This window comes from Cucurbita pepo, chromosome LG16 (genome assembly GCF_002806865.2).
Source record: "Cucurbita pepo subsp. pepo cultivar mu-cu-16 chromosome LG16, ASM280686v2, whole genome shotgun sequence".
Taxonomy (NCBI): domain Eukaryota; kingdom Viridiplantae; phylum Streptophyta; class Magnoliopsida; order Cucurbitales; family Cucurbitaceae; genus Cucurbita; species Cucurbita pepo.
The window spans coordinates 4,233,050-4,259,575 of record NC_036653.1 but is presented as its reverse complement, the minus strand read 5'-3'; the positions used below and the strand labels follow the sequence as shown (position 1 = coordinate 4,259,575).

Genomic DNA, 26,526 nt, shown 5'->3' with positions numbered 1-26,526 from the left:
ATATTTTCAGTGCTAGGGTAGTATAATAACGTTTTTTCAATTTTGAACTGAGTTCTTAAGCCTATTTCAATCATGATTTTCTTGTGATTACAAATTTACGAGTATTTAGGTTATAACAAATTTTAAAATAACACACCTCTTGATACGGTTGACCTCATTGTTGACCTCATTTTTCTAACATTCACATCAACATACCTCTCTGACATTTCGTATATTGTAGAAAATATGATAAGTGGGTTGTCGTATTATTGTTTCATACATCGATAAGGACATTTGTGTCATTGTTTTATACGATATGAAAGATCCTCGTTATCATACATGTGTACGTGTCATTGTATCAAAATACTGTCACACTCACAATCAACAATCTCAAAATATATACATTTTGAGAAAAATTACTCCGTCTTTTCTTGAATCAAATACACCCGTAAAATAGAAATTATAAAAGATGGCACAACATTATGAGTATATGTTATAGTTACTTGTCAATACAAACGTAGCGATATATAGGTAAGACACTAATGATGATTAAAACGTCCATTTCGAAGTCGTTAGACTCGAGAAAGTGTATGATATACTAAACGTAGCTAGTCCAATAATAGATGATAAGCATATGGGTGTCCTTAGCACATGGTGAATTAATGCTCGTGATCAAATGGATTGGATTAGGCTGCTTCCTACCTATAATAGCCTTTCAATTATTTGAGACAAGCTATAAATCTCCTTACTCATATTCGTTGTAAAACATGTTCGTTAAATGATAAGCTACGAGTTTTTGTTCAAAAGTTCGTGTAGTTTAAAATAATTAAAATTACTTATCAAATGCAAAGACACGAGAAGTTTTGGTAAGATCGTTTTATTCAACCTCTTTTTGTTTGATCGGTAGCGTGAATCTTAGAACTTTTCTTAGTTTTATTCAACCTCTTCTTCTTCGTCTCTAGACTCATAAGCTTGAAATACATGTCAAATATGAAATCGAGTACAAGATCATATTGATTCACACGAAACCGTTGAAAGCTATGGGTCTAGAGACGAAGAAGAGGAGATGGCTTAGCCATATCCAATTATATATCCGTTCATGAGAAGGAGCACATGGAACCATTAATTTGTGCATAAAAATTTACTTGAAAGAGTTGATGTAAAGCATTTAACATTTACAACTATCATAACTTTCCCTTTGGAAAGAATATATGATTTAGTAAGAAAGTGTAGTACAGCTCCGTAACTTTATTTTTCATTTATTTTATCGTTTCATTATTAACACACCCCAAATGCACATTTAGCAGATATTGTCCTCTTAGCCCAAGTCTACGGAGATATTGTTATATTTGAGTTTTCCCTTTCGAACTTCCCCTTAAGGTTGCTAGAAAACGAATTCTACACCCTGTGTTTCGTTTTACTCTCCAACCGATTGGGATCTCACAATATGTTTCGTTCTACTCTTCAACCTAATATTTGTTCCCTTCCAATCGATGTGGGACCCCCCAATCCACTCCCCTTCACAATCTAGCATCCTTGCTGGCACACCTCGTATCCATCTCTTTCGAGGCTCTGACTCGAGCCTCAACCTCTCTTTTGTCAAACTTTCCCTCAAAATTTTCCAAACGCGTCAGGAGATTTTCATACCCTTAAAAAGAATCCTCAACCAATGTGGGATCTCACACACCTATAACACACTAACACATTAACACATGTATTCTTTTACATACTAACACTTAACATAATAATTTGTAACAATAGGGTTATAACCCAACTACCCAATCCAAAAATAGGCAATACCAACCCAGAAATAAAAGATTGAGTTGGATGGTAAAATTTAGGTGGCTCGATGAACTAAAATAAAATCATATAAAAAATTAATAAATTTGAGACTTAAAATCCTCTGATTCCAACCCTTTTTTTTTCACTAGCCCCTACAGGCAGAAAACTTCGGGAATAAAAAAGTAAAAAGTGAAAAGTTAAAAAAAAAAAAGGTAGAAAAGCAGTAATTATATATATCATTGATTTACAAAGCATCCAATGTTGAACCTGCATGAATCTGGAACAAGACAATAATTCTAAGGACCCCATGTCGTTAGAATATTATTTTAAGGATTATGGTTCAGAGCATCTATATATTAAAAAAATAATAAAAATAATTATAATAATATAATTATAATCTGTAAATTAACTTTAAAAAAAAATAAAATACCCCCTCAGCCAAGAAAAATCAACCCGCATACCCCAAAATTGTTCAGCAGATGAGCTAGCTACAAGCAGTCTAATCTCAAGCATGACTCGAGCAAGGCAGTAACTAATAATGTTATGAAGCCATATAATTCAGCAAATAAAGATTCAGCTAACCACAACTTAAATAAGTTCTCGCTATTACCAAGTCAATGTATATATTGATAGCTAATAGATTTGTGTTTTNTAAAAAATAACAAAATATGGTTTAAAATTTAAACCAAAAAAACCATTTTCAGAAACATCACTCAGCAGTCAGCAGTTGTCAATTTGAAGGAAGATAGGATATAGGACCAGTATTTGTTGGCAAAGGGACAATTGAGGAATAGGCTGCCTTGTGTCTGTCTTTCANCCATGGCCATGGCCATGTCCTTCTCAAGATGTCCCATTGACTGCGGCAGCTGCGGCATGCATGTTTGCGTCCTGATGCTGTGGTATATAGTAACCACCATAGCCACCATAGCCTTNAAGAGAGAATCAAGAACCTTGTTTTTGAAACAATTCACTGGAAAGGGAAAAAATCAAGCAGAAGCTGGAAGGTTCTAGGGGCCATCTGGATCATCTGGGGGGTAGACTGATGATAGCAAATCTGATAGGAAAGCCCACACTCAGTATCTTCCTCCAAGAAGAGTTTTCAAAAGTTGAGATCCTAATCATGCATAGGGTGTTCCATGTATCTGTGATAGTTTCCTGGTGGAGGGAGAGGAATCTAGGAAACACAAGTGCATTTCTAATCTACCAGTCTAGTCAAAAGCTGGCAGAAGAGCCGTTGGGCTCTTATTCGATCTTTGTGCCTGAGAATAGACTTTGACCCTTAGACGAGGTGCAAACATATAAGTCCAGCCAAGTGTTGATGGGTAAGAGCCAAATTTGTCCATGATGACTCTTCTACATAGGTATTCTTTCTCAGAATGTACCTAAAAATTCATGAATGTCACTTGTATGATTGTAAGAATAGCCTCCTTTGGAGATATGACTTTCTCCATTTTTCAAGCTTGTTATCTATTATATCAGCAATAGGGGCCTAAAAGAAGATGGAGCAACCACTAGTGCCAACCTTGCAATGAAATCTGTCTACATCAGCTTTGAAGGATGAATCAGTATTATTTATCCCCAATAAAAAAATTTCAATACTCGATATTAAGCTCTAAAGCTTCCTTAAAGATGTTGATGATATTAAAGAGGGTTTCTTTTCATCGAAAAAATCAAGCTTTCATAAAGAAAAATGAAATAAAATAGTACGAAATTTGGTAAGACCGAAGGAGAAGCTTTAAGAGAAGAGTCTACTAAAGCAATCTGCCATATCGATGGTGAGGAATGGAGAAAGGGGGTCACCTTTTCTGACACCTCTTAAAGCTAAGATTTTATCTATAGGCTTGTTATTAATGACGTTGGAGAAGTTGCNCAAAAAAAAAAAAAAAAAAAAAAGGCACAACCTTTGGTGTGAAGAACTTGATCTAAAAAGTTCCAATCAACTTTGACATTGCCGTCTTTAAAATTTATAAAGAAACAAGCTCCAGATTATGTGCAATCAACCTATAATTGCGAACTGAAACCATCCAAGCAAGCACTCCAAATAAAGACAATAGTTATTATTTTTTAAAAAAAAATCTATGAACTTCATTGGACAAATGAAATTCTAGGAGGGGAAAGAAAATATTCATTTCTTTAGAAGGAATCCCTTTTATGGATAATTAGGGAATGGGCTTGACTTGGTTCTCTCACAAGTTGGAGCTTGTTTTTGTAGACCAAAATGATGGTACAATTACAAAATTGGAGGATAGAGTTTATAATCTGGCAGATTTGGCAACTTTTTCTACAAAACCTGGTGAGGGCAAGCTTGATCAGTATATTTCAGCCAAGTTGATTTGAGACGGAAATTTTCTGAAAGAAGTAAATTTTACGGATGTATTTTTGTAGGTTAACCACTTCCGCCATCGTGTTCGACAGCTCATTTTAGGAACAAGGTAAAAGGTAGCTTGTTGTATGAATAAAGAACGAACACCTATGTCCGGCTTGAGTGCCAAGTTTACAGATTCAAAATAGAGAGCCTTATGCAACATATTGGTAACTAGTCTAAGTCAATCTGGTTTTAAAAAAATGTTCCACTAGCCATAGCTTTTTAAATATATAGCTACAATTATTATAATAAAGTACATATCTACAATTATTCTAGAAAAGCAGGCTACCTAATCAAAATATCCTAAAAGAAGACACAGGCATATATAGGTCATAAATCTCAAACCCAATGAGGCCAGCTACTATAGCAAGCCAAAACTGACTGCTACTTCACGGGTCAATCCAACTTGGGCCAGAGTAACCTTCTCAATTTGTAACCTCTAATTCTTTAAAGATAAGATAAGCATGGCAGCTGCATGTTTAACAATACCTGTTGGCAAATTGCACAAATCCACATCCTTTTCCAATCGGGATTTTCACAGAGACAATCTCACCAAATTTAGAGAAAGGTTGCCTGAGATCTTCGTCACTAACATCAGAATCAAGGCCACCAACAAATATCTGAGGTAGCACAAGTTGGTTAGGTATGTATTGGAAGAGAGAAATAATATGAGACAGGGAAGGATAGACTAACAGTCGTGTTGTTCGATTCGCCATCTGATTGTGAACCCTGAACAGCCATGCCATTTGCATGTCCACCAGCCAATACCAAAGCTAAATAAATGAAACACAGAAATAGGCATCAGAATCAACGTCTAAACTCAAACTCAAATATATATTGAAAACACATAAACTTCATTTTCAGTCACATCTACACCTTATAGCTGCAAAATAAATTAAACATTAGAACGTCTTCTACACAAGAAGTATATAGCAAATCTATGTTCATAATTCTGATGCCTAAAATCCATTCATGAAAATGAAAATATTACTAGGACGGATTCCAAACCATGCACATGTCCGATGAAAACATCGAACTTTTATTCTTCACCCTCTAGCTGACATACAGCCAAAAGACACTAATACTGGCCAGTATGCTGGTTCCCTAAACTTCTCAGAGAAATGATGTTTTACTTATCAGTGCAACAGGAGGGGAAAGATGAAAATAAAAGAAGATTTCAAGAAAAACCAGTACCAAAACANATGCTGGTTCCCTAAACTTCTCAGAGAAATGATGTTTTACTTATCAGTGCAACAGGAGGGGAAAGATGAAAATAAAAGAAGATTTCAAGAAAAACCAGTACCAAAACATTACAATACGATCCAACTTGGGTATCAGATAACAAAGAATAATGTGACAAAAAACATGACTAACAGAATAATAGATCCACAGACAAAATCACTGGTCTCCATCAATAGTCTCGAAAATCACTAATGCTGAAACTGTTTAGCATTTAGAGGATGGAAAGATTTAACAAATAGCACTGGGTTAAGGATAAAAAATCCTGCAAATGTTGCTATTGCAAATTTTGTATTCTAAAAGTGTACAACTTGTATTGCAAGGTATATCAATTGATAAAGATATATAAATGGAAATACGGAAATCCATCAAAAAGGAAGAAATAAAATGAAAAATAGAACCCTAGCCTCAGAACCATCCCTTCTTTAGTCGCTGAACTAATTCCATGAAACCAGAAGAATGAAATAGGAAACCGTTCGCAAACAATTCTACTGCCCACTGTTAAACTTCTGTAACGACCATTAACAACTTTATATTAATTATTGTAGTTGCTTGCAAACGGGACAATTTTGAATGATAACTTTTTAATACCTTTTTGTGTTCTGCTTTCTTATTCTTTGTTTTTTAGGTGTGTGTTAGGGATGGAGGCATATTAGTTCATTCATTCATGAAGCTTGTAATAGAGATGGTTAATGATGATTTAAAGCCTTTCAATTCCTTAGGAACAACAACACCCACAGTAATGCCAGAAAAACCAAGGCTAACCTTGTGATGAATAACCTTGTTGATATCCAGATGCTTTCTTTGGTGTTGCAACACCAATGCGCATGGGTCTACTTGAACAATATATCCCATTCATTTCAGTCACAGCCCTTGTCCTTTCACTTTCATCACCAAACCTGACAAATCCGTAACCTTTTGAACGACCTGAATTTGAATCAATAACAACCTTGGCTCCCTTAACAGATGTGTATTTACTAGAAAAAGTTTCTTGCAGCATAGCATCAGTTACATCAGCAGCCAAATCACCAACAAATATAGATAGGTCAGACCCAGTGTCCGGTCGCCTATCACTTCCACTAAAGGTTGCCCAATTGAGACGAAAAGGCAGATCTGTGTTAGGCATTATAGCTCCATTATAACTCTGCAATACCTTATCAGCTGTTGCATGCGAATAGAACTCAACAAATCCATAGCCCTCAGATTGACCAGTTTGCTTATTGCATATAACCTTAACAGAGAAAACCTGAAGCAAACAGAAGACACACAGTTCAGTCAACTAATGATCGAAAAAAGATGCTCGTGATGGAGATTGAATTAGACCAGGGGAAATATAAAAGACAGTCTGCAGTTATCCATCTAACCATTGACCAATAAACCAGAATCAGAAGCAAGCAATATGTCACTCAAGAACACTGCACGGACGAATTAAGAATAATGGTAAATCAATACCATACACTAACTCCTTCAAAAGAGTAATGACACTGAAGACCAATCACACATTGTTTGATGAAATTCAGCCCCAAGTTATTTTAAGACAAGAAACTAAGAAACGAACACACGTTATTTCAATTTAAACTCAATAATACACGTTACTTTAATTTAAATTCATGACATCATGAGGAAGGAAACATAAACTCCAATAGTATTGCAAACCTTGTGATCTATTTGCGTCGATCATTATGATGTCAAAGAAGAATTGAAAGGACAAATCAAGGACAAACAAACGGTAATTAACAAAGCGCAAAAAAAGAGATGCTCATACAAAAATAAATCAGTCTAGGATTTGTCCCCTCTTCAGTAACAATTCTGCTTGCATTGGCGAGACTTGTTTTGGACCACCAATCCAATTTCGGAACAATATAAGATGCAGCAATAATAATGCCAGCAATCACAGATTCACAGACTTCAAATCAATTCTATAACGCGTAAGCACGAAAAAAAATAAAGAAATCCGATCGATCTCTGTACAGAAAGCCGCAAAACGATCGAACAGAAACTAGAAGAACGAAAATAGGTTGAGAATCGTAAAAAGTAAAAGCTCGATACGATAAGTAAGTTAGACCTCGCCGATGTGAGCGAAACAATTGTGGAGATAGGTCTCGTCCATCCAGGGCTGAAGATCACCAATCCAAAGCGTCTTAACCTCGTCCGTGGACCCCTGTCTGCGAGGTCGCTGCGACTGAGCTTGCTGTTGCTGCTGCTGCTGCAACGGCGGCGGCTGCTGTTGATAAGGAAGGTGAGAATACGTCATGTAATGCTGAGGAGGATACATCATCATCTGTTGTTGATGCATCATGGCCATGGCGGCTGCGGGATACTGCATCGCCATCCATTGCTGTTGATACTGTTGTTGTTGTTGAAACCATTGTTGGTGGGGGTGGGGGGCCTGGGGATTGAGATCAGCTCCGTTGGACGGCTGGGCCATGATCTTCAAAGAGTCTCCGTATCCGTCCGTATACGTATACGTCTCCTTCTCCGTCTCCGTCTCCTTCTTCCTTCTCTCTCCGACGACGAGATTAAGCGAGAAACGACGGCTCCGGTTGGATGCAAAGGAGTAAGACCAGGTTGGAGAGAGAGAGAGAGTGATGCTGTTGAAGGAGAGAGAAAGAAAGAAGGAGAGAAAGAGGAGGAGATTGGGAATGAGAAAGAGGTTTTATTGTGAATGATAGGTTACAATAAAATAATAAAATAATATAATGGGAGAGAGAGAGAGAAGGCGGTGGTGGCAACGGTGGTGGCAACGGTGGTGGATGGTGGATCTCCGCCGGTAACTTTACAAAAATTAAAAAAAAAAATTATAAAACAGATTTCAAAACCTGAATGGAAAAAGAAAGGAAAGAGGAAGAAGATTGGTTTGCCCTAAAAATGGCCTTCAATTCAAAAATAAATTAATTAATTAATTAAAAAAATTATATATTTTTAAATTTTCTATCCGAAAATTTATGATCCATTCAAATATGTATCTAATAACAATTAGTTATTAATTAGTTATTAACTTTTTATTAATTTTTGGAGATCTCCATATTGAAAAATATATTTATAATATATGTCTTTATAGGTATTTATTAAAAAAAAATGACGTAAGTAATTCGGTTAAAATAGTAAATGACGAGGAAAAAAAAAATATTTCTCGCATTAACTAAACTGCTACAGACAGACGCTAAGATTATATTATCTGTCTCCATTCCATCAAATGTGTCTAATTCGAAGTATATTATTAAATTGTAATAAATTTTAAATTTTTAAAAATATTTGTTAAATATTATATTATATTATCGCTTATAAAATGAAATTGGATTTATTATCATATTTTTGTTTTTATTTTTATTTTTTTAATAAAAACTATACTGAAAAAAAAAATATCTATTAAAATATTATTTAAAATTAATATACATACAAATATATTTACGGTTAATTTAAAACAAGAAACACTATTTTTTTTTTAACTTTTTTAAAAGTAAAAAGATTTTTTTGAACCTTATTAAAATACATTTTTATTAAAAAAAAAATCTAAATGGATTAAGGAGACAATAAAATTAAGAATGTTTTTTAAATCTTTTTGAAACAAAATATTCCATCATTCATCCAAAATTAATTTTTAATTTTTTTTTAAATTAATTTAGAGGTATTGAAGTTCAGATTTAGTTTAGGATAAAGATTTTTTTATTTTTTTTTGGTATTAATTTAGTCGAATAATAATAATAATAATTTATAAAAAAGACGCTGTTTTAAAAATAATATTTATATAAGTCAATTTTAAAATATAATTAACAACAAAATTAATGGTATGGATTAATTTTAAAATTTATCCAAATAATAAAAATTGAAATACAAATAAATAAAATTAAAGTCAAACTTTATTTAGTTAATATTATGTTCATATTCTCTTATTATTATTATTATTATTATGGTTATATTTTGTATAATGTAATAAATTAAAGATTGTGATATAAAAATGTCAAGCTGGTGTCCTTTCCGTGTAACAGCGTACTTAGCAACGCGTTGATGCCGTCGTCCATGTTAAATGTTGGACCATTACTTTGAAGGTCCACACAACTCCGACTTATTCTTTCCTAATCATTGTCTCGACTCTAATTTCAAATTTTTACTCTCGGCATACACTTTCTCAAGTTTAAAACAATTATTCTCGAAATTAAAATTTTAAATTATCTTCAAACTGCTTCGATTTTCATTCAAAACAGCTATAGTTTTCAAAGAGTTTGTAACCTCCAAAAAGAATCGTTCCGTCTTTTAAAAAAAAAATTCTTCAAATTCTCAAATTTCTGAACCTAAAAAATAGAGAACGGCTTCTACGTGTACCGTGGGTTAGGACTTTTGATGGCATTTGGGCTCGACCCTTTGGATTTAGGTTTCAGTCACGATCGTTATTTGGAGTTCTCAATCTTTTTTTTTTCTTCAAATTTAATTTGGGATGCATGTTAAATTATAATTAGTCAGAAATCTAATAATTTATAATTTCAACATTAATTTAAAAATAACTAAGTGGCAAATTTTGATTGGTCGAATTTTATCGGTATATTTCTACTTGGACAGTAATTTATATATATATATATATATATATATATAGATATAATTGTACTAAAAAAAATTTAAGTAAAAAATTTTAAGTTTATCAAATTAAATTCTATGTTTTGAAATTTTACTTTAAGAATTATAAATTAATTATACTTTATTGTTTGATATCGGATTATTAACATGAATATAGCTCAATATCATTACAAATTTCGGGGTCTCATATTTATTATAATATATATATATATATATGTATATTTATTTATTTATTTATTTAGATGAAAATTAACATTCTAAAACGAGTGAAATCGAATAAATTCAACAATTAAAATAATGAACAAAATAAAAAATGGAGTAAAAAGACATTTAAAGTAATTAAATATTATAATTAACCATGGTTTGGGAGAGTTAACCATAATGTGGTGTAAAGCTTTCATAAAATTGACAGAGGCATGACAGAGAAGCGGCTGCCCAGGTTGGAAGGTTTGACGAGTTTGTTACTCTGACTCCTCAAAGTTGAGGGTATTTTTGGAATTTTGTGAACCCTCAACGACCTGTCGGCAACTAGGTCAACGTTCAATCCTCTCAAACTTTCCCGCCTACCTCAAAGAATCGGCACGTGACCTTCTATCCTTTTCCGTTTTTTTTTTTTTTTTTTTTTTTAGTTCACACGTGATATGAGAATTATAATTTCTAATATCTTAATTTAGGATATATATTTTAATTAAATGAATCAAAATATTTTTTTTAAAAAGTAAAAATAATTTTTAAAAAATCTCAATTTAATATTAATATATTTATTTTTTTTACTAGCTTTACTTTTATGACTCTAATCTTTTAATGGGCTGAAGGGAATGAAGATAATTGGGCTGGGCCTGGAGGATCCAAGGATGAACCCGTGGGCCAACCCGAGACTAGGGAGGCTGTGGAGTGACCGGCGGCGAACTTGATTCCGGGCGCGTGTGTTTCACGCAGAATTAAGGGAGAGTGGGTTTGAAGGGTTGGGAGAGTTGGTCGAGACTGAAATGGAAGACCACGCGCTTCATTTTCTTGAGAATTATGTTTAAAATCTAAAAAATAAAAACAATAAACTAAAAATAAAAAATAAAAGGGTGAAATTTTGTTTTTATTGTATATTTTTTAATATTAAGTTTATTATTTGATATGAACCCACACGTCAAACCGTCCTTATTAATGACGTAACATATTTTCTATTACTAAAATAAATATATTATTTGTTAATACAAAAGGAGTCCACGTCGCTATTCAAAAGAATATTAAAATTGTCGGGTTGTTGGAGGTGGAACGTGAGTCATCACTATATTATAACGACTTTTAAAAAATTTAATATTTGTTCACACACGAGATTTTATTGATCGTCGTTAGAAAAAATAATCCAATTTCGAATCCGTTTAAAACTGTCAAAACAAAATTGAAGTTGTTATTGTTGGGGATCAAACTCAGGTCACTCGAGTGACAAGTGGGAATACTCATCCTTGTACTACAATGACATCCAGAACATAATAACTCGAGTGACAAGCGGAAATACTCAACACTGTACTACAACAACCTCTGAAAAATATATTATTTATTAATACACAAGATTTTATAAACCCTTTTTTAGAAAAAAAGCATTCCAGTGTGACGAGTGACAAGCGGGACTACTCACTCTTGTACTACAACGACCCTTTTGAGAAAAAAGCAATCGTGTTCTGAATTTCATCAAACTACCGTTGTGGGGTCAAACCCGAACTCAAACCAAACCAATCCCGGGTCACTTGCGCGACAGGCAGGATTACTCACCACTATACTGCAACGACATTTAAAAAATATAATATTTGTTAACACACCATATTCTATTAATTGTCGTTAGAAAAGTAATCCAATTAAAACTGTCCAAACATGTTATTGTTGGGGATCAAACTCAGGTCACTCGGTGACAAGAGGGAATACTCACCTTTGTACTACAACGACCTCCGAAGCATAATAACTACTCACCAGTGTACTACAATGACCTCCGAAGCATAATAACTCGGGTGACAAGCGAGAATACTCACTACTGTCGTACATCGACCTTCAAAAAAAATATAATATTTATTAACACACCAGATTTTATCAATTAACGTTAGAAAAAGTAATCGAATTTTAAATCTGATTAAAACGGTTAAAACAAAATTAAAGTTGTTATTGTTTGGGATCAAACTCAGGTCACTGAAGTAACAAGCGGGAATATTCACCCATAAAGAATCTACCAAGGACATGAATTTTCTATAAATAAAATTACTTTTCGAGTCATAATTGTCCAACTTCGAACCGCCATTCATTTTCTGCTCATCAATGGCTTCTTCAACAAACGACGTCGCCGACGAGTTCTTTCCCTTCTTAAGAATCTACAAAGACGGCCGCATCCAACGGCTCCAAGTCACCTCCGACATAGTCCCCGCCTGCGCCGACGACCCCAAATCCGCTTTCCGAGCAAAGGATGTCACGATCTCCGTGGATTCCGCCCTTTCGGTGCGTATTTTCATCCCCTCCGCCGTAGATCTGAATCAGAAACTGCCCCTTCTGTTGTACGTCCACGGCGGAGCCTTCTGCTTCGAATCGGCTTTTAATTTGCAGTACCATAGCCATGTGGGTTCTCTCGCTGCTAAGGCCAACGCCGTCGCTGTTTCCGTCGAGTACCGCCTCGCGCCGGAGAATCCAATCCCCGCCTGCTATGACGATTGTTGGGATGCGTTACGGTGGATCGCGGCCCATGTGAACAGGTGAGGCTGATTTCAATTTTTTATTTTATTTTTTAATATCAAATATTCTTTTTAACTTATTAAAATATTTAGATATTTATAATTTCATTATCAATATATATAAAGATATTTAGATACTTTTAAATTTTTTAAAAAATATTTTAGAAAAAAAAAATATTTAGATATTTTAGAAATTATAGATTTAAACGGCAAAAATAGAGTGTCTTATAATCTTTTATTGATTGGTTCTAACACAAGTGTGAGTATTTGCCACAAAATAATTGTGTTCAACAATCTGGTATTAGAGTGAAGGTGGTGTAAGTTGTCGAATCTCGAATAATTCTTAATATGCTCGGTGGGAACCTACTCCAAATGGGTGAAAAAATTTGAGCTTAAACTGAGAATGAGAGACCGGACGAAGAATATATTCCTCGTCCGAGGCCAGGAACCCGGTCTAAATTCTTAAAAATTGAGAAAATTTATCTCTAGCATGATTTTATTTTAAAAGTCTTTCTCGTTAAAATATTATCACTAGCCAAGTAGTGTCAAGCCCAATAATCATCTAGCCGGGTAAATACCCTTCAAAGTTTTCATCCAAGAAATACAAAACAGTAATATTCTACATGAAAATGTTTGTTTAATCCACCACACTTAAATGATGTGAAAGTTATCTTATTTATAATCAAATAAACTACAATGATACGGGAAGAGTAATAAATAGAAAGAATAATTATAATAAAATATCAAATACGATAATTTAGTACTAAATATCTTAATCACTAGTCAGGAGATGTCTGGTAATATCTTTTTAATTCATTTTTAGTTTGTGTTCAAAACCTTGGGCGCCAACAGGGATGGTCCAGAGCCGTGGCTGAACCAGCACGCAGATTTGGACAGGATCTGTTTAGCTGGCGACAGTGCGGGCGCCAACATCTGCCATCACTTGGCTGTACGAGCAGGATCATCAGCAGAGCAGCTGGGCAGAGTAAAGGTGGTGGCATTGGCTTTGATTCACCCGTTCTTTGGCGACGGGGCGGGGGACCGGCTGTGGAAGTATCTGTGTTCGGACACCACTTGGCTGAGACCCACTGCACAGGATCTCGCCACGTTGCCTTGTCGGAGAGTGAAGATCTTTCTGGCAGAGAAAGATTCTCTGAAGTTCGGAGGGTGGAATTACGATGAGGATTTGAAGAGCAGCGGGTGGAACGGGGCGGTGGAGACGGTGGAGCACGGCGGAGAGGATCATGTGTTTCATTTAAAGATGCCGGAGTGTGAAAAGGCCGTTGATTTGATGGAAAAATTAGCCTGTTTCATAAACTTAGATTAGGATCAAATTAAGCTAATCTTAAAATAAATCTCTTAGCTTAAAGGTTCGGGTTTGTATTTGAATTAGACTTCTTCGACAATAATCGCACGACTTTTGAATGAATTGTAACACGAATTGATGACGGGTTTTTTTAGATGTGATTGGTCGAAAAAGTTCGAATAAAACTTTAGTTGTCTTTTTTATAATCGAATAAAACATAAGTGACTTTATGATTGGGTTAGATAATTGAATAATGTACGATGGTGCATGCCTTGTGGCCCCTACGTGCACCAAATTATTTTATGTTATGATTATGAACTCTCTCTATTGACCTATGATGTTATTTAGTGTATGCATGTGATATCCATTACACTATGTTATGAATGAAATGAAATGCTATGTATGTTATGATATGTCTTATCATGTGAAGTTATATGATGGATACTGTGATGATTGTCATGTATACATAATACATTTATGTATATGTTATTGGATGAAAAGGAGAAAGTGAATGATCATAATGTTATGTCATGAATATAAACCATGGGGACCTCATGCATGTATATATGTCATGTGCATATTGGGATACTTTTCCATTATGTTATGTTCGTACGGTTGCATACGTCATGATATCATGTGGGTCTTTTTTTTTTTTTTGTGGCGTTCGGCGACGTGTAATGCGTTGTGTCCGACCAAGCCAGACTCAATGGGTATGTATACGAGCCCGCCTATTGGGTCTATGTGCGCGTACATGGGCGGTGTGTGGGGAAGTATCACATATCCAACCCTGCTCGAAACTGGAAAGAGTATGAGGTCATGTTACGACTTTAAAAGAATAGGTCTCAAATCATGTTATGTGTGTGATTGTATTACTAATCCTAAGAGTGGGTTGTATTACTAGCTCCAACAGTATGTCTTAAAATATTGAAGTCACGTGCTACTCTTATATTTTTCATATAAAGGTAAAGCTCCCATGCATGAATGACGGTGAACGCTAGAAAGATCATGAAAGTCAAGATAGGTCGGTAGAACACATAAAGTTTCATTAGTGGTTGATAAGTGTTTTAATGCCATTTATTTTTTATTTGTTTCCGTGCGTGTATGTATATATATAGATAGATAGATAAAAGGTATCTATGGAGTGACGCCGCTAAATTAGGGAGTAGTCTAGTAATTAAGCATTTTTAATTTAATAAGATACATTAAAAGAAATAAAGCGTCATTAATGGAGACCATTTACATGGCAGTAGTCTAGTAAGGTTTTTAATACCATTAATGTAATAATAATAAATAAATAAAAACTCAAAATTAAAGTGTTAGGTTGTATTATGAATTTAGTGTTAGGTTGTATTATGAATTTTAAGTTGTTCGAGTTACCCATCTAATCTCAGTGTAATGATTCAATCTTCCTCCAAAATTTTAAAATGTATGAGAGGTTTTAAAATTTTGGGGGAATCCGACAACCCAACAACCCGGACGAACCCAACCCAAATTAGGTTCGGGTTGGGTTGGATTAGTATTTTGGGTAGGGTTGGATTCTGAGTCCAAATTGAATCGGTTCGGTTTCAGGTTCGTGGGCAAAACCTTCAAATTCATAATATATTTTTATTTGGCTCGAGTCAACCTGAAGATTTTACCCACAAACTCAAAACGGTACCAATTTAGTTCGAGCCCAAACAAATGTTTATAGTGTTCTATGTTCGTAAAATATATAAATATATATATATATATATATATATATATTAATAGTTTACTCTAAAGTCACGTATAAATAAACATATTTTAATTAAAATATTTTTATATTTTATATTTTTATTTTTGTTATATGCAATACATTTAAATGTTTATTTTGTGAATAAATAATAAAAAAAATCTCAACTCAACTGTGGTTCGGACAAATGATTGGCAGCGGGCGCCCTCATCTTTTTACTGTACACTCATTACCAAATATATAAATATAAATATATATATATATTATATAATATATATATTTGGTAATGAGTGTACGGTAAAAAGATGAGGGCGCCCGCCGCCAATCATTTGTCGGAAGCACAGAGCTTTTTAAGTTCACAAATTACACATTTCTTGTCAAAACAGAGTGAGGAATTTTTTTGGGTTCTGTTCATCCGCCGCTTATTTCTCGTTTCCATGGATTCCACCGAAATTGCCCACAACTTTTCCCCTTTGTTTATCGTTTACAAAGACGGTACCGTCCACAGGTTACTCGGCAACGATGCAATACCTCCTTCTCCGGATCCCGTTACCGGCGTCGATTCCAAAGACGTCGTCATCTCCCCGGAAACCGCTGTCTCTGTTCGGATTTACAGGCCCAAACCCGCCACCGCCACCGCACAACCCCAGAAGCTTCCTGTTCTCGTTTACGTCCACGGCGGTGGCTTCTGCATCGAATCGGCATTCTCCCCTTTCTACGACCGCCACGTCAAGTCCTTAGTTGCTGAAGCCAACGTTGTCGCCGTCTCTGTCGACTACCGTCTTGCTCCGGAGCACCCTCTTCCGATTGCTTATGAAGATTCATGGGCCGCTCTGAAATGGGTCGCTGCCCATTCCGACGGAAATGGGCCGGAGGAGTGGCTGAATGGAATCGTGGATTTGGATCGGGTTTATTTTGCTGGAGATAGCGCCGGAGCTAACATTGTTCATCACTTGGCGGTTCGGGTCGGGTCGGAGGGGATAGGCGGGTTGAATCTGAAGGGATTGATTTTGGTTCATCCTTATTTCTGGGGAGGGAAATTGGTCGGAGATGAAGAGAAGCTGAGAGCAGAGGAAAGACACTTTATGGAGAAATTGTGGTATGTGACTTGCCCTACAATTAGCGGGTTAGATGACCCGATTGTGAACCCGGAATATGACCCGAAATTGGGACAGCTGGCGGCGGAGAGAGTGGTGGTTTATGTGGCGGAGAAGGATGCTCTGAAGAACAGAGGATGGTTTTACAGCGAGTGTTTGAAGAAATCGGGATGGGGTGGCACCGTCGAGGTCGTGGAGACAAAGGGCGAAGGCCACGTGTTTCATTTGTTCAACCCCACTACCGACGTGGCACTGGATTTCGTCAGAAAGCTTGCTGCCTTCATCAATGGCAATGGCGGCCGCCGTGAGTGATCTCAGAAAATGAAATAAATCCCCTTCCCCCCACCACCCCTCACGGCCCTCTTCGACGGCGCCGGCCACTGGCGGCGGAATTTTAGGCCGTTTTAAATTTCCTGTTCTATTTACATTGTATTGTACTTTGGAGGGGAAATAAATAAAGGGATTTAAGGTCAAATCAAATCAGGAATTGTATTTCTAATTTTGTTTTATCCTTATGGTCGCCCCTTTCTGGTAAGAAGTGTTTTGTTTAATTCCAACCGACCTAGCCACTAGGTGTCTACAACGACGTGAGATCTCACAATTCACTCACCACTGACACACCACTAGGATGTTTGCAACGACGTGGGATCTCACAATTCATCCACCACTAGCACACCCCTAAATTTCTGGAGGACGTGGGATCTCACAATTCACCTACCACTAACCCTGACACACCACTGGTGTCTCGCTTTGATATCATTTATAACAGTTAAATTTCAATTATATATATTATATATATATTTTTTTTTGTCTTTAATCAATAAAAATAGTTTTTAAAATATTTATTTATTTATTTTTATATTTATAAAATAGGTAACTCAATTATAATATATATTTTTGAAAATTACAAACCATAATTTTTTTTTTTTGAGTCCTTCAAAAACCTTGACCTATTATTGACGAGCAATAATAAAATAATTTTTTTTATTTATAATATATAATTATACCGAAAAAGAAAAAAAACCAATTCAAAAGTTTTCATTCAGTTAAATTAAATCTAACCTAAATAAATTCATAATCCAATTCAAGAGTAAATAAATTAGATGAATCAACTATGGACACGTGTACACGAATCGAGTAGATAAGTCATTTCTTTTGTGCATCACTATCTTAATAATTGAACCGTCTTAGTTTCTCATTCCATTTGAATGGTTGAGATTGATTAAAGTTCGAACAAAATTATATTTTTTAATTTTTAATTTTTAATTTCAGAATATGAGATTTCCAATTTTATTTCTTGTGAAATTACGATTTTGCCCCTCACGTTAATTGCCTTCTAACAACCTTCTCCCTTTAGAGAAATTATTTGAAGTGTCTGCCAAATATAAATCATATACAAGATAATACAAACAAAACTTAATAGTTACCATAGTTTGGAAAATAAAATAAAATAAAAAATAATAATTCTTACTAAGGTTGAAAACTATGTAACGCTCAATTTTACTGTAACGTTTTATTACGATAGTAGAACATGAAAAACGCCAGTGTATGAAGTACAACATAGCGAGGGAACATATCGTGGTAGTGACGTAGATGACTGTTTGTTTTGACTTTGTATAAAAACTCTCGGCTAAAGGGTTTGAGAGTTAACTAAAACGTCTAAAGTTACTAGACATTTCTGATCTTCTTTAAGGTAAGTGAGAGAACATAATACATGTCTAACCAGCTTTAATGAAGTGGAACATTGTTGGAATATATACTTTAATGAATTAACGGTATATAGATAAGACTGAGTGTTTTATCTTAATATTATTATTACTACGACCCATTTTGTAATAGTTATAAATAATTTAATTTGAATTATTCGTGCAGTGTGAGTGAGAATATCATATATAATAAATTTGTATGAGATTAGATCGTAAATTGATCGCTTCTTATAAATTTGTTAATTGAGAATATTAATATTTGACAAGATAATTTCGTTAAGCTAGAAATTAACGTCTACATAAGAAATAATAAAAAAAATATTAATATTAATATTTTATTAGAATATTTTATGCAATATTAATAAAAAATATATTTCGAAAAAAAAAATATTTATAAGCTTTGAAATTTTTTAATAATCCTTAACTTTAAAAATATTTTTTAATTTTAAAAATATCTTTGAACTTTTTTAAAATATGATTAAACATTTAAAAAATAAAAGAAAATCTATGAAACGCTAGATTTTCGTCCATTTTTAAATAAATTAATAATCCAATGAGAATATTTTTTAAAAAAAGTTTATGAATATTTTTTAGACGAATTTTTATGAATATTTTTATTAATTTACGGAATAATTTATTATTGGATAAATCGGCCGGAGTGGGTACGCTTTGAGAGCTTTTGATTTGATGCTCTTGACCTTCTTGTTTTAACCCAACAATTGGATTACATACTGAGAGTTATTGTTTTATTTTATGTTACTAATTTCTTGTACATTTTAGAAGCTTTCTCGTCGTAGATCACCATTGAAACGTTGTCGTTGAGCGTCATTAAAGAAGTGGAAATCGAGGGTTGTGATCGAGTGAGAAGAAGTTTTGAGTCAGGTTCAGGCTTCGAAAGAAGAACCACCAAAAAACTTAAAGATAAACCCATAGTCACTAACAAACGCTCGAGCTCAAATCCGTAGCGATTCCTTAAGTAAAGTTATGATCGAAAGACGTTGATGATGTAAGAATTTTGTGGATTTCTTAGAACTTTCATTGGCGATAACTCTCTCATTTCTCCATGGGTTTTAACGAAACTTGAACAATTTTGTTCATCGTGATGAGCACTACAAGTTTGTAGAAGAGACTGTGAGCTATCGAAAATTGGAAGAATGAAGGAGATAGAGACTCACGTGGGCTATTATCTAAAGACAGACACGTCATATCTGAGTATAGATTTTCTTTTAATTCATATATTTCATATCAATGAGTAACAGTTTGTTGCTTGAGTACTTCGAAAAGTGAGTCGTTACATGCACATAGTCACTAGTCTACACAAAAAGCAACAACCCACGACTACGAAAGTTCAGACGCCTCCAAGCCAATCAAGCATCAACAACCTAGCCCCACAAACTTGACACTAGACGCCCAATGTGTGCATGGCCCAAGCCCATGAAGCGTAGCCCAAATGAAAAAGTTCGACCCACGAACGTATGTTCGATACCACAATCGCACTCTTTTAGTAATAGACTACAATTTTGATCTTGTTCTAAACTAATGAAAATTTTAAGACTTGAATTAAAGACAATTAGCTAGTCGTGACGACGACAACAAAAAAAATAAAAAATAAAAAAAAAAAAAAATAATTTTTTTTTACAATGAGTAGTCAGAGAATTGATTGCCACGTGGCAAAATCTTCATTTTTTCTATTTTTGCCCATATTTTTCTTTTTTTTATTGTGTTTTTTACACGTAACTAACTATGTGGTCTAATTATAATTTGCCACGTGACAATTTTTTTTTTCTTTTTCTTTATTTTATATTCCACTAGAGTTTTCCACGTGGCAGTTTTTTTTCTTCTTTTTCTTCTTTTATATATATATATACCTTTTTTGTGGGACTTTTTTACAACCCAAAACCTTTATTCATTTATTTTATTCGTGTGGTAATAATCAAATACTATAAAAAATATTAAAACATTAATATTTTCGGACTAAGTAGGGTGTACGTGGTGCTCGTTGGGGTTGGGTTGGAAGATTTTTTTAACCCATCTGAAAATTTTCACAACCCTAACTCTCTATTTTTGGTTGGATTATGTTGTTGCTAATAATTTTTTAATTTTTTTTATTCACAGTTTATAATTAGTCGATATAATCTTATATAAAAAATATTAAAAAGTTTACAAATAAACGCAAATAATCTGTAATTATTAAAAAAAAACAACAAATAAACAAATTCATAGACATAAGTAAAAACAAAATTGGTTAGTTAAGAAAAATATAAAGATAGATTATAAAATTAAAAAAAGATAGAAACAAAATAATAAAAGAATGGATTCGGCTCGAGTCATAATAAAAGAATGAATTTGGCTTGAGTCAAACCCGAGCATGAAATATTTTAGTAAACCCGGATTGCCACTCTAATAGATCTTTACATACGATAAAGTTCTCAATATTATTTATAAGTTTTATTCGGTTTTGGGTCTAACCCGAATTTTTTATCCTATGAACTAGAAACCGAACCGAGTCATTTCGAATTCTGAAAAAACAACCCAACCTAACCTAAAAGACTAATCCAACCCAACCCAACCCCTACAATTCGGGTTAGGTTGGTCCCGATTGTCGGATTAAATGTACACCTCAAAGACAAGACAAGAGACATGAAACCATTAATTAATGGTGAAGGAGGACAAATTCGTAACTTCGTACAAAAATAAAAAATAAAAAATAAATTCCGTTAATTATTAGCACTTTTTTCTTGGTTGGTATCATATGTGGACGAGATTCATTTCGTGCTAACCACGTGGAATGGATACTTTTAATTTAAAACATTATTTAATTGATTTTTTAAAAAGATCTTATAGTTAAAATTATAAATTTAATTTCTAAGTTAAAATGAAAAAAAAAACGAATTATTTAATAAATTATTAATCTTTAGAAATAAACTTATAATTTAACTAAAATTTAATTTAGATGATAAACAAAAATTCATTTTGGACTAATTGGTTAATAAAAAAAAGTTAAGGGGCTAAATTGTAATAATTGGAAATATGTTCTATAAAGTTCACACGTTTATTCTTCTTTCTCCTTCACGCTTGATTCCGCCATGGATTCCGATGAAATTTCCTTTAACGCCGTACCCTATTTCGTCATTTACAAAGACGGTCGAATCGACCGGCTCCTCGGCGAGGATTTCGATCCGCCCGGTGTCGACCCGAAAACCGGCGTCGAGTCGAAAGACGTCGTCGTCTCGCCGGAAGATTCCGTTGCCGTTCGGATTTACAGGCCCAAATCCGTCGCAAAGCAAGCTCGGAAGCTTCCTCTTCTCGTTTACTTTCACGGTGGCGGTTTCTGCGTTGGAACGGCGTTTTCATCTCTCTTCCACCAGCACATCAACGCCTGGGTGGCTAAAGCCAACATTGCCGCTGTCTCCGTCAACTACCGGCGAGCACCGGAGTACCAGCTGCCGATTCCTTTTGAAGATTCGTGGACTGCCATGAAATGGGTCGCGGCCCATTCTGGGGGAGCCGGGCCGGATGAGTGGCTGAATGAAATTGCGGATTTGAACCGGGTTTATTTGGCTGGAGATAGCGCCGGAGGGAATATTGCACATAGGATGGCGCTGCGGGTGGCGACGGAGGGGCTGGCCGGAGTGAAGATCAAGGGATTGCAGTTGGTTCACCCACATTTTTGGGGGGAAAAATTGATCGGAGAAGAAAAGGAGTGGGATCCAAAGGATATATTTGTGGTGAAGAATCTGTGGTTTGTGGTTTCTAAGGATATTAAGGAGCTGGATGACCCGATTGTGAACCCCGAATACGACCCGGATTTGGGGCGGCTTCCGGCGGAGAAAGTGGCGGTTTATGTGGCGGAGAAGGACAATCTAAAGGAGAGGGGACGACATTACGCGGAATGTCTGAGGAAATCAGGATGGGGCGGCACCGTTGAGGTGGTCGAAACCGTTGGTGAAGGCCATGTCTTCCATTTGTTCAATCCGAATAGTGACTCAACGGTGGAACTGGTTAGACAGCTAGCTGCGTTCACTAACAGTGACTGTCGTGGTTAGATGAAGACAGACCACTAGTTCTTTGTAATTCTATGTAGTTTAAGTTGCATGTTTAAAATGATTTAAGTTTGACACGATCGATCTTGCTTGCAGAGTTATTCAAATCTCAAACAAGTGTTCTTGTAGTGATTCCTTATCATTTGGTATTAGAGTTTTTGACTCGAGTTGATTCCTTATCATTATGTATTATAGTTTTTTCTTGGGTTGATTTCCTTATCAATAGGTCACAATGGGTGGGAAAGAACCTATGCCCTTGTAAAAAGGGTTATTACTGGTTGAACCTTTGAGTCGATGTGACACAATTCACGAAGACATGTCTTATTTACCAACAAGACAAAGTCGAACGAACGAAAATTGCAGCGCTGTTGGAACCTCTACCAATCCTTTCTCATCCATGGGAGAGTGTATCTTTTGACTTTCTCATGCACCTCTCGAAGGTAGGAGAATTTGAGTCCATCTTAGTAATCGTGGACAGGATTTCCCAGTACGTCATATTCGTCCCAACTCCCAAGTTGTGTTCTACTGAAACAACTATCCAACTAGTCTTCCAAAACGTTGTAAAGTTGTGGGGCATTCCCACTAGTATTGTCCGTAATCGTGATGGAAGGTTTACGGGACCTTTTGGACCGAGCTATTTAAGTTATTGGGGTCGAGCTTAAACATCTCTCAAAGCTACCATCCCCAGACAGATGAACAAATTGAAAGGTTTAATAGCATGCTTGAAGAGTTCTTACGTCACTTCATCGACACGCAACAAAAGAACTAGGTCTATATGTTTGACGTTGCTTAGTTTAGCTTCAACTGTCAGCAAAGCTCGTCGACAGGGAAGACCCCCTTCGAGATAGTATGTGACAGATAGCCACTCATGCCTCATGTCATTGACCACCCTTATGCCGAAAAAAGTCCACAAGCTTATAATTTCACCAAAGAGTGGTAGCAAACCTCCAAAGTGGCACGTGTATACTTAGAGAAAGCTTCACAACGAATGAAGAAATGGGCCGACTTGAAACACAGACCATTAGAATTCCAAGACGGAGACCAAGTTCTTATCAAGTTGAACTATAATAGTTTCAATTATGTGGGAATAGGTACCAAAGACTATTGCGAACGTCGGGAAGACTTCATATCGCCTTCAACTACCCACATGGATGAAGAGCCATCCTGTCATCCATGTAAGTAGCTGGACACCATAACACACAGACAATGATGACCACCAACATAACAAAGTGACACGAACTCGAGCCATAACAATCGATATTGGTCTACCTCTTTTCAAAACATTCACGTTCGACACCTTCATCTGTACAAAGCTTCTATAACACCATCCTATTGGTTGTTTAAAAATTTCAAAAATATATTAAAAGGAGGAAATCTAAGAGGTGTTGATAGATTGTTTTGGTGACCATAAAAACTTATTTGAAATTTTTTTTTTATATAAAAATATTACTTTTAAATTTTCATATTAATTTATGTTAGGAGAATTGATTGCCACGTGGCAAAATCTTTATTTTTTATTTTTCCACAGATTTTATTTATTTTTTTATTGTGCATCTTTTTTACACGTAACTAACTATATGGTCTAATTATAATTTACCACGTGACAAAATTTTTCTTTTTCTTTATTTTTATATTCCACTAAAGTTTTCCACGTGGCAATTTTTTCTTTTTCTTCCTTTATATATATATATATACAATTTTTTTTGTGGGACTTTTTTACAACCCAGCTATGTGCCTGCCACGTGGAAAAACACTAATATTAATATTTTCAGTAGCCAATCACTGGATGCCATCTGCTACAGAAAGAAAGAGACTTGAAGCCAATTAACGTTGAAGGAGGGCAATTTCGTAACTTCAAATAAAAACTTAAAAAAAAAAGTATAGGGGTTAGATTGTAATAATTTCTATAGTGAGGGTTATTGTTGTAATTTTGCATAAAGCTAAATATGATCTATAAGTACACACGTTTATCATCTGTTGACAGAAAACAGAGTAATCGTGNATTTCGTAACTTCAAATAAAAACTTAAAAAAAAAAGTATAGGGGTTAGATTGTAATAATTTCTATAGTGAGGGTTATTGTTGTAATTTTGCATAAAGCTAAATATGATCTATAAGTACACACGTTTATCGTCAGTTGACAGAAAACAGAGTAATCGTCTTCTTCCTTCTTCTCTCTTGATTCCGCCATGGCTTCCGATGAAATTGCCTTAAACGCCGTACCCTATTTTGTCGTTTACAAAGACGGTCGAATCGACCGGCTCATCGGCAACGATTTCGACCCTCCCGGTGTCGACCCTAAGACCGGCGTCGAGTCAAAAGACGTCGTCGTCTCGCCGGAAGACTCTGTTTCCGTTCGGATTTACAGGCCGAAATCCGCCGCAGAACAAGCTCAGAAGCTTCCTCTTCTCGTTTACTTTCACGGTGGAGGGTTCTGCATCGAAACGGCGTTTTCCCCTTTCTACCATCAGCACATCAACGCCTGGGTGGCTAAAGCCAACATCGCCGCTGTCTCCGTCAATTACCGGCGAGCACCGGAGTACCAGCTGCCGATTCCGTTTGAAGATTCATGGACTGCCATGAAATGGGTCGCGGCTCATTCAGGGGGAGCGGGGCCGGATGAGTGGCTGAATGAAATTGCGGATTTGAACCGGGTTTATTTGGCTGGAGATAGCGCCGGAGGGAATATTGCACATAGGATGGCGCTGCGGGTGGCGACGGAGGGGCTGGCCGGAGTGAAGATCAAGGGATTGCAGTTGATTCACCCACATTTTTGGGGGGGAAAATTGATCGGAGAAGAAAAGGAGTGGGATCCGAAGGACATATTTGTGGTGGAGAATCTGTGGTATGTGGTTTCGAAGGATATTAAGGAACTGGATCACCCGATTGTGAACCCGGAACACGACCCGGATTTGGCGCGGCTTCCGGCGGAGAAAGTGGCGGTTTATGTGGCGGAGAAGGACAATTTAAAGGAGAGGGGTCGGCATTACGCGGAGTGTCTGAGGAAATCAGGATGGGGCAGCGCCGTTGAGGTGGTCGAAACCGACGGTGAAGGCCATGTCTTCCATTTGTTCAATCCGACCTGCGACTCCGCGGCGGAGCTGGTTGAACAGCTAGCGGCGTTCACCAGTAGTGACTGCCGTGATTAGACGAAGCGCAGACGGCCGGTTCTATTTTTTTTTTGGTTCACTGAATTTAGGGCAAATCAATCATGTTGTTCAAGATTATGTCAATCATTACTTTATGCAAATAATTAATTTAAAATCGTACCTGAAATCAAAGCGTGCTGTGTCGGTAACTCCAACATAAATAAGGTGGGTTGACTTGAGTTCTAAACTTATTTTGGAGTTGATCCTGACTCAACTAAAAATGTTTCAACTCACGAACCAAATCGATTATGGTTTGGATTGAATAATTCGAGTGGTGGAACCAAATCGATTATGGTCGTGGTTGACAATATGCGAGAGACCAGACATGTATTCCTGCAATATAGACAAGCAAGATACATTATGCACAACGTCTTCTAGGACGAGTGACAAGCTAATCTACAGGTTATTGACCACTAGCTATTCCAGAATTTAGAATAGTCCTATAAATCAAGGGCTTGTGTGTGCTCCTTTTGCCGAATCTGAACGCTCCTTTCATAGGCACCATCTTGAGAAATACGTGGTCACCTACAACAAATTTTGGATAATTTCTTCGTGAGTGTGCATAACTTTTCTACTATTTTGCACAAATTGTAATTTCATTATTATCTTCTGCACGACTCTATTAATAAGTTGCACTATCTCGAGCCTTAATAACTAATATTTGCCTACCTCTTCTCAAAACACTACGTTCGTCATCTTTATCTGTACAAAGCTTCAAATAACACCATCTAGATGGTTGCTTGATATATGTTATTATAAACAAATTCCATCAAAAGCACGCGTGCGTTCTAGTTACCTGTAAAATTTATTATTTGAAAATTAACGTAAAAAAAAAAAAAGTAAAAAAAAACGAGTGACATTTATCTAAAA

General features: G+C 35.7%; 5 protein-coding genes across 5 annotated transcripts; 4 read left to right on the top strand and 1 right to left on the bottom strand.

The window, feature by feature from the left end:
• Positions 1-4,590: 4,590 nt before the first annotated feature.
• LOC111777485 (polyadenylate-binding protein RBP47B-like) lies at positions 4,591-8,075 on the bottom strand. Its single transcript, XM_023657113.1, has 4 exons — positions 7,431-8,075; positions 6,131-6,611; positions 4,820-4,899; positions 4,591-4,746 (listed from the first exon to the last, which is right to left on the bottom strand). The coding sequence occupies exons 1-4, from the start codon at positions 7,791-7,793 to the stop codon at positions 4,606-4,608; spliced, it is 1,065 nt and encodes a 354-aa protein (XP_023512881.1). The 5' UTR covers positions 7,794-8,075; the 3' UTR covers positions 4,591-4,605.
• Positions 8,076-12,190: 4,115 nt separating this feature from the next.
• LOC111776906 (probable carboxylesterase 12) lies at positions 12,191-14,157 on the top strand. The gene is made up of 2 exons (XM_023656314.1): positions 12,191-12,666; positions 13,498-14,157. Exons 1-2 carry the CDS (start codon positions 12,239-12,241, stop codon positions 13,970-13,972), a joined length of 903 nt encoding a protein of 300 aa, XP_023512082.1. The 5' UTR covers positions 12,191-12,238; the 3' UTR covers positions 13,973-14,157.
• A 1,845-nt stretch (positions 14,158-16,002) lies between these two features.
• Positions 16,003-17,239, top strand: LOC111777371 (probable carboxylesterase 12). The gene has a single exon (XM_023656928.1). The coding sequence runs from the start codon at positions 16,100-16,102 to the stop codon at positions 17,069-17,071; it is 972 nt and encodes a 323-aa protein (XP_023512696.1). The 5' UTR covers positions 16,003-16,099; the 3' UTR covers positions 17,072-17,239.
• Positions 17,240-21,522: 4,283 nt separating this feature from the next.
• On the top strand, positions 21,523-22,588 carry LOC111777550 (probable carboxylesterase 7). Its single transcript, XM_023657201.1, has one exon. It carries the CDS (start codon positions 21,552-21,554, stop codon positions 22,509-22,511), a length of 960 nt encoding a protein of 319 aa, XP_023512969.1. The 5' UTR covers positions 21,523-21,551; the 3' UTR covers positions 22,512-22,588.
• Positions 22,589-24,634: 2,046 nt separating this feature from the next.
• LOC111776765 (probable carboxylesterase 12) lies at positions 24,635-25,783 on the top strand. The gene has a single exon (XM_023656115.1). It carries the CDS (start codon positions 24,697-24,699, stop codon positions 25,654-25,656), a length of 960 nt encoding a protein of 319 aa, XP_023511883.1. The 5' UTR covers positions 24,635-24,696; the 3' UTR covers positions 25,657-25,783.
• Positions 25,784-26,526: the final 743 nt, after the last annotated feature.

Excerpts from the sequence above, each read along its gene's own strand:
- LOC111777550 (XM_023657201.1), top strand. The coding sequence starts at position 21,552 with ATGGATTCCGATGAAATTTCCTTTAACGCCGTACCCTATTTCGTCATT.
- LOC111776906 (XM_023656314.1), top strand. The coding sequence starts at position 12,239 with ATGGCTTCTTCAACAAACGACGTCGCCGACGAGTTCTTTCCCTTCTTA. Across the intron at positions 12,667-13,497 it reads ATCGCGGCCCATGTGAACAG|GGATGGTCCAGAGCCGTGGC; the intron begins GTGAGGCTGATT and ends GGGCGCCAACAG.
- LOC111777371 (XM_023656928.1), top strand. The coding sequence starts at position 16,100 with ATGGATTCCACCGAAATTGCCCACAACTTTTCCCCTTTGTTTATCGTT.
- LOC111777485 (XM_023657113.1), bottom strand. The coding sequence starts at position 7,793 with ATGGCCCAGCCGTCCAACGGAGCTGATCTCAATCCCCAGGCCCCCCAC. Across the intron at positions 6,612-7,430 it reads GTTTCGCTCACATCGGCGAG|GTTTTCTCTGTTAAGGTTAT; the intron begins GTCTAACTTACT and ends TGTTTGCTTCAG. Across the intron at positions 4,900-6,130 it reads ACAAGGTTATTCATCACAAG|CTTTGGTATTGGCTGGTGGA; the intron begins GTTAGCCTTGGT and ends TCATTTATTTAG.
- LOC111776765 (XM_023656115.1), top strand. The coding sequence starts at position 24,697 with ATGGCTTCCGATGAAATTGCCTTAAACGCCGTACCCTATTTTGTCGTT.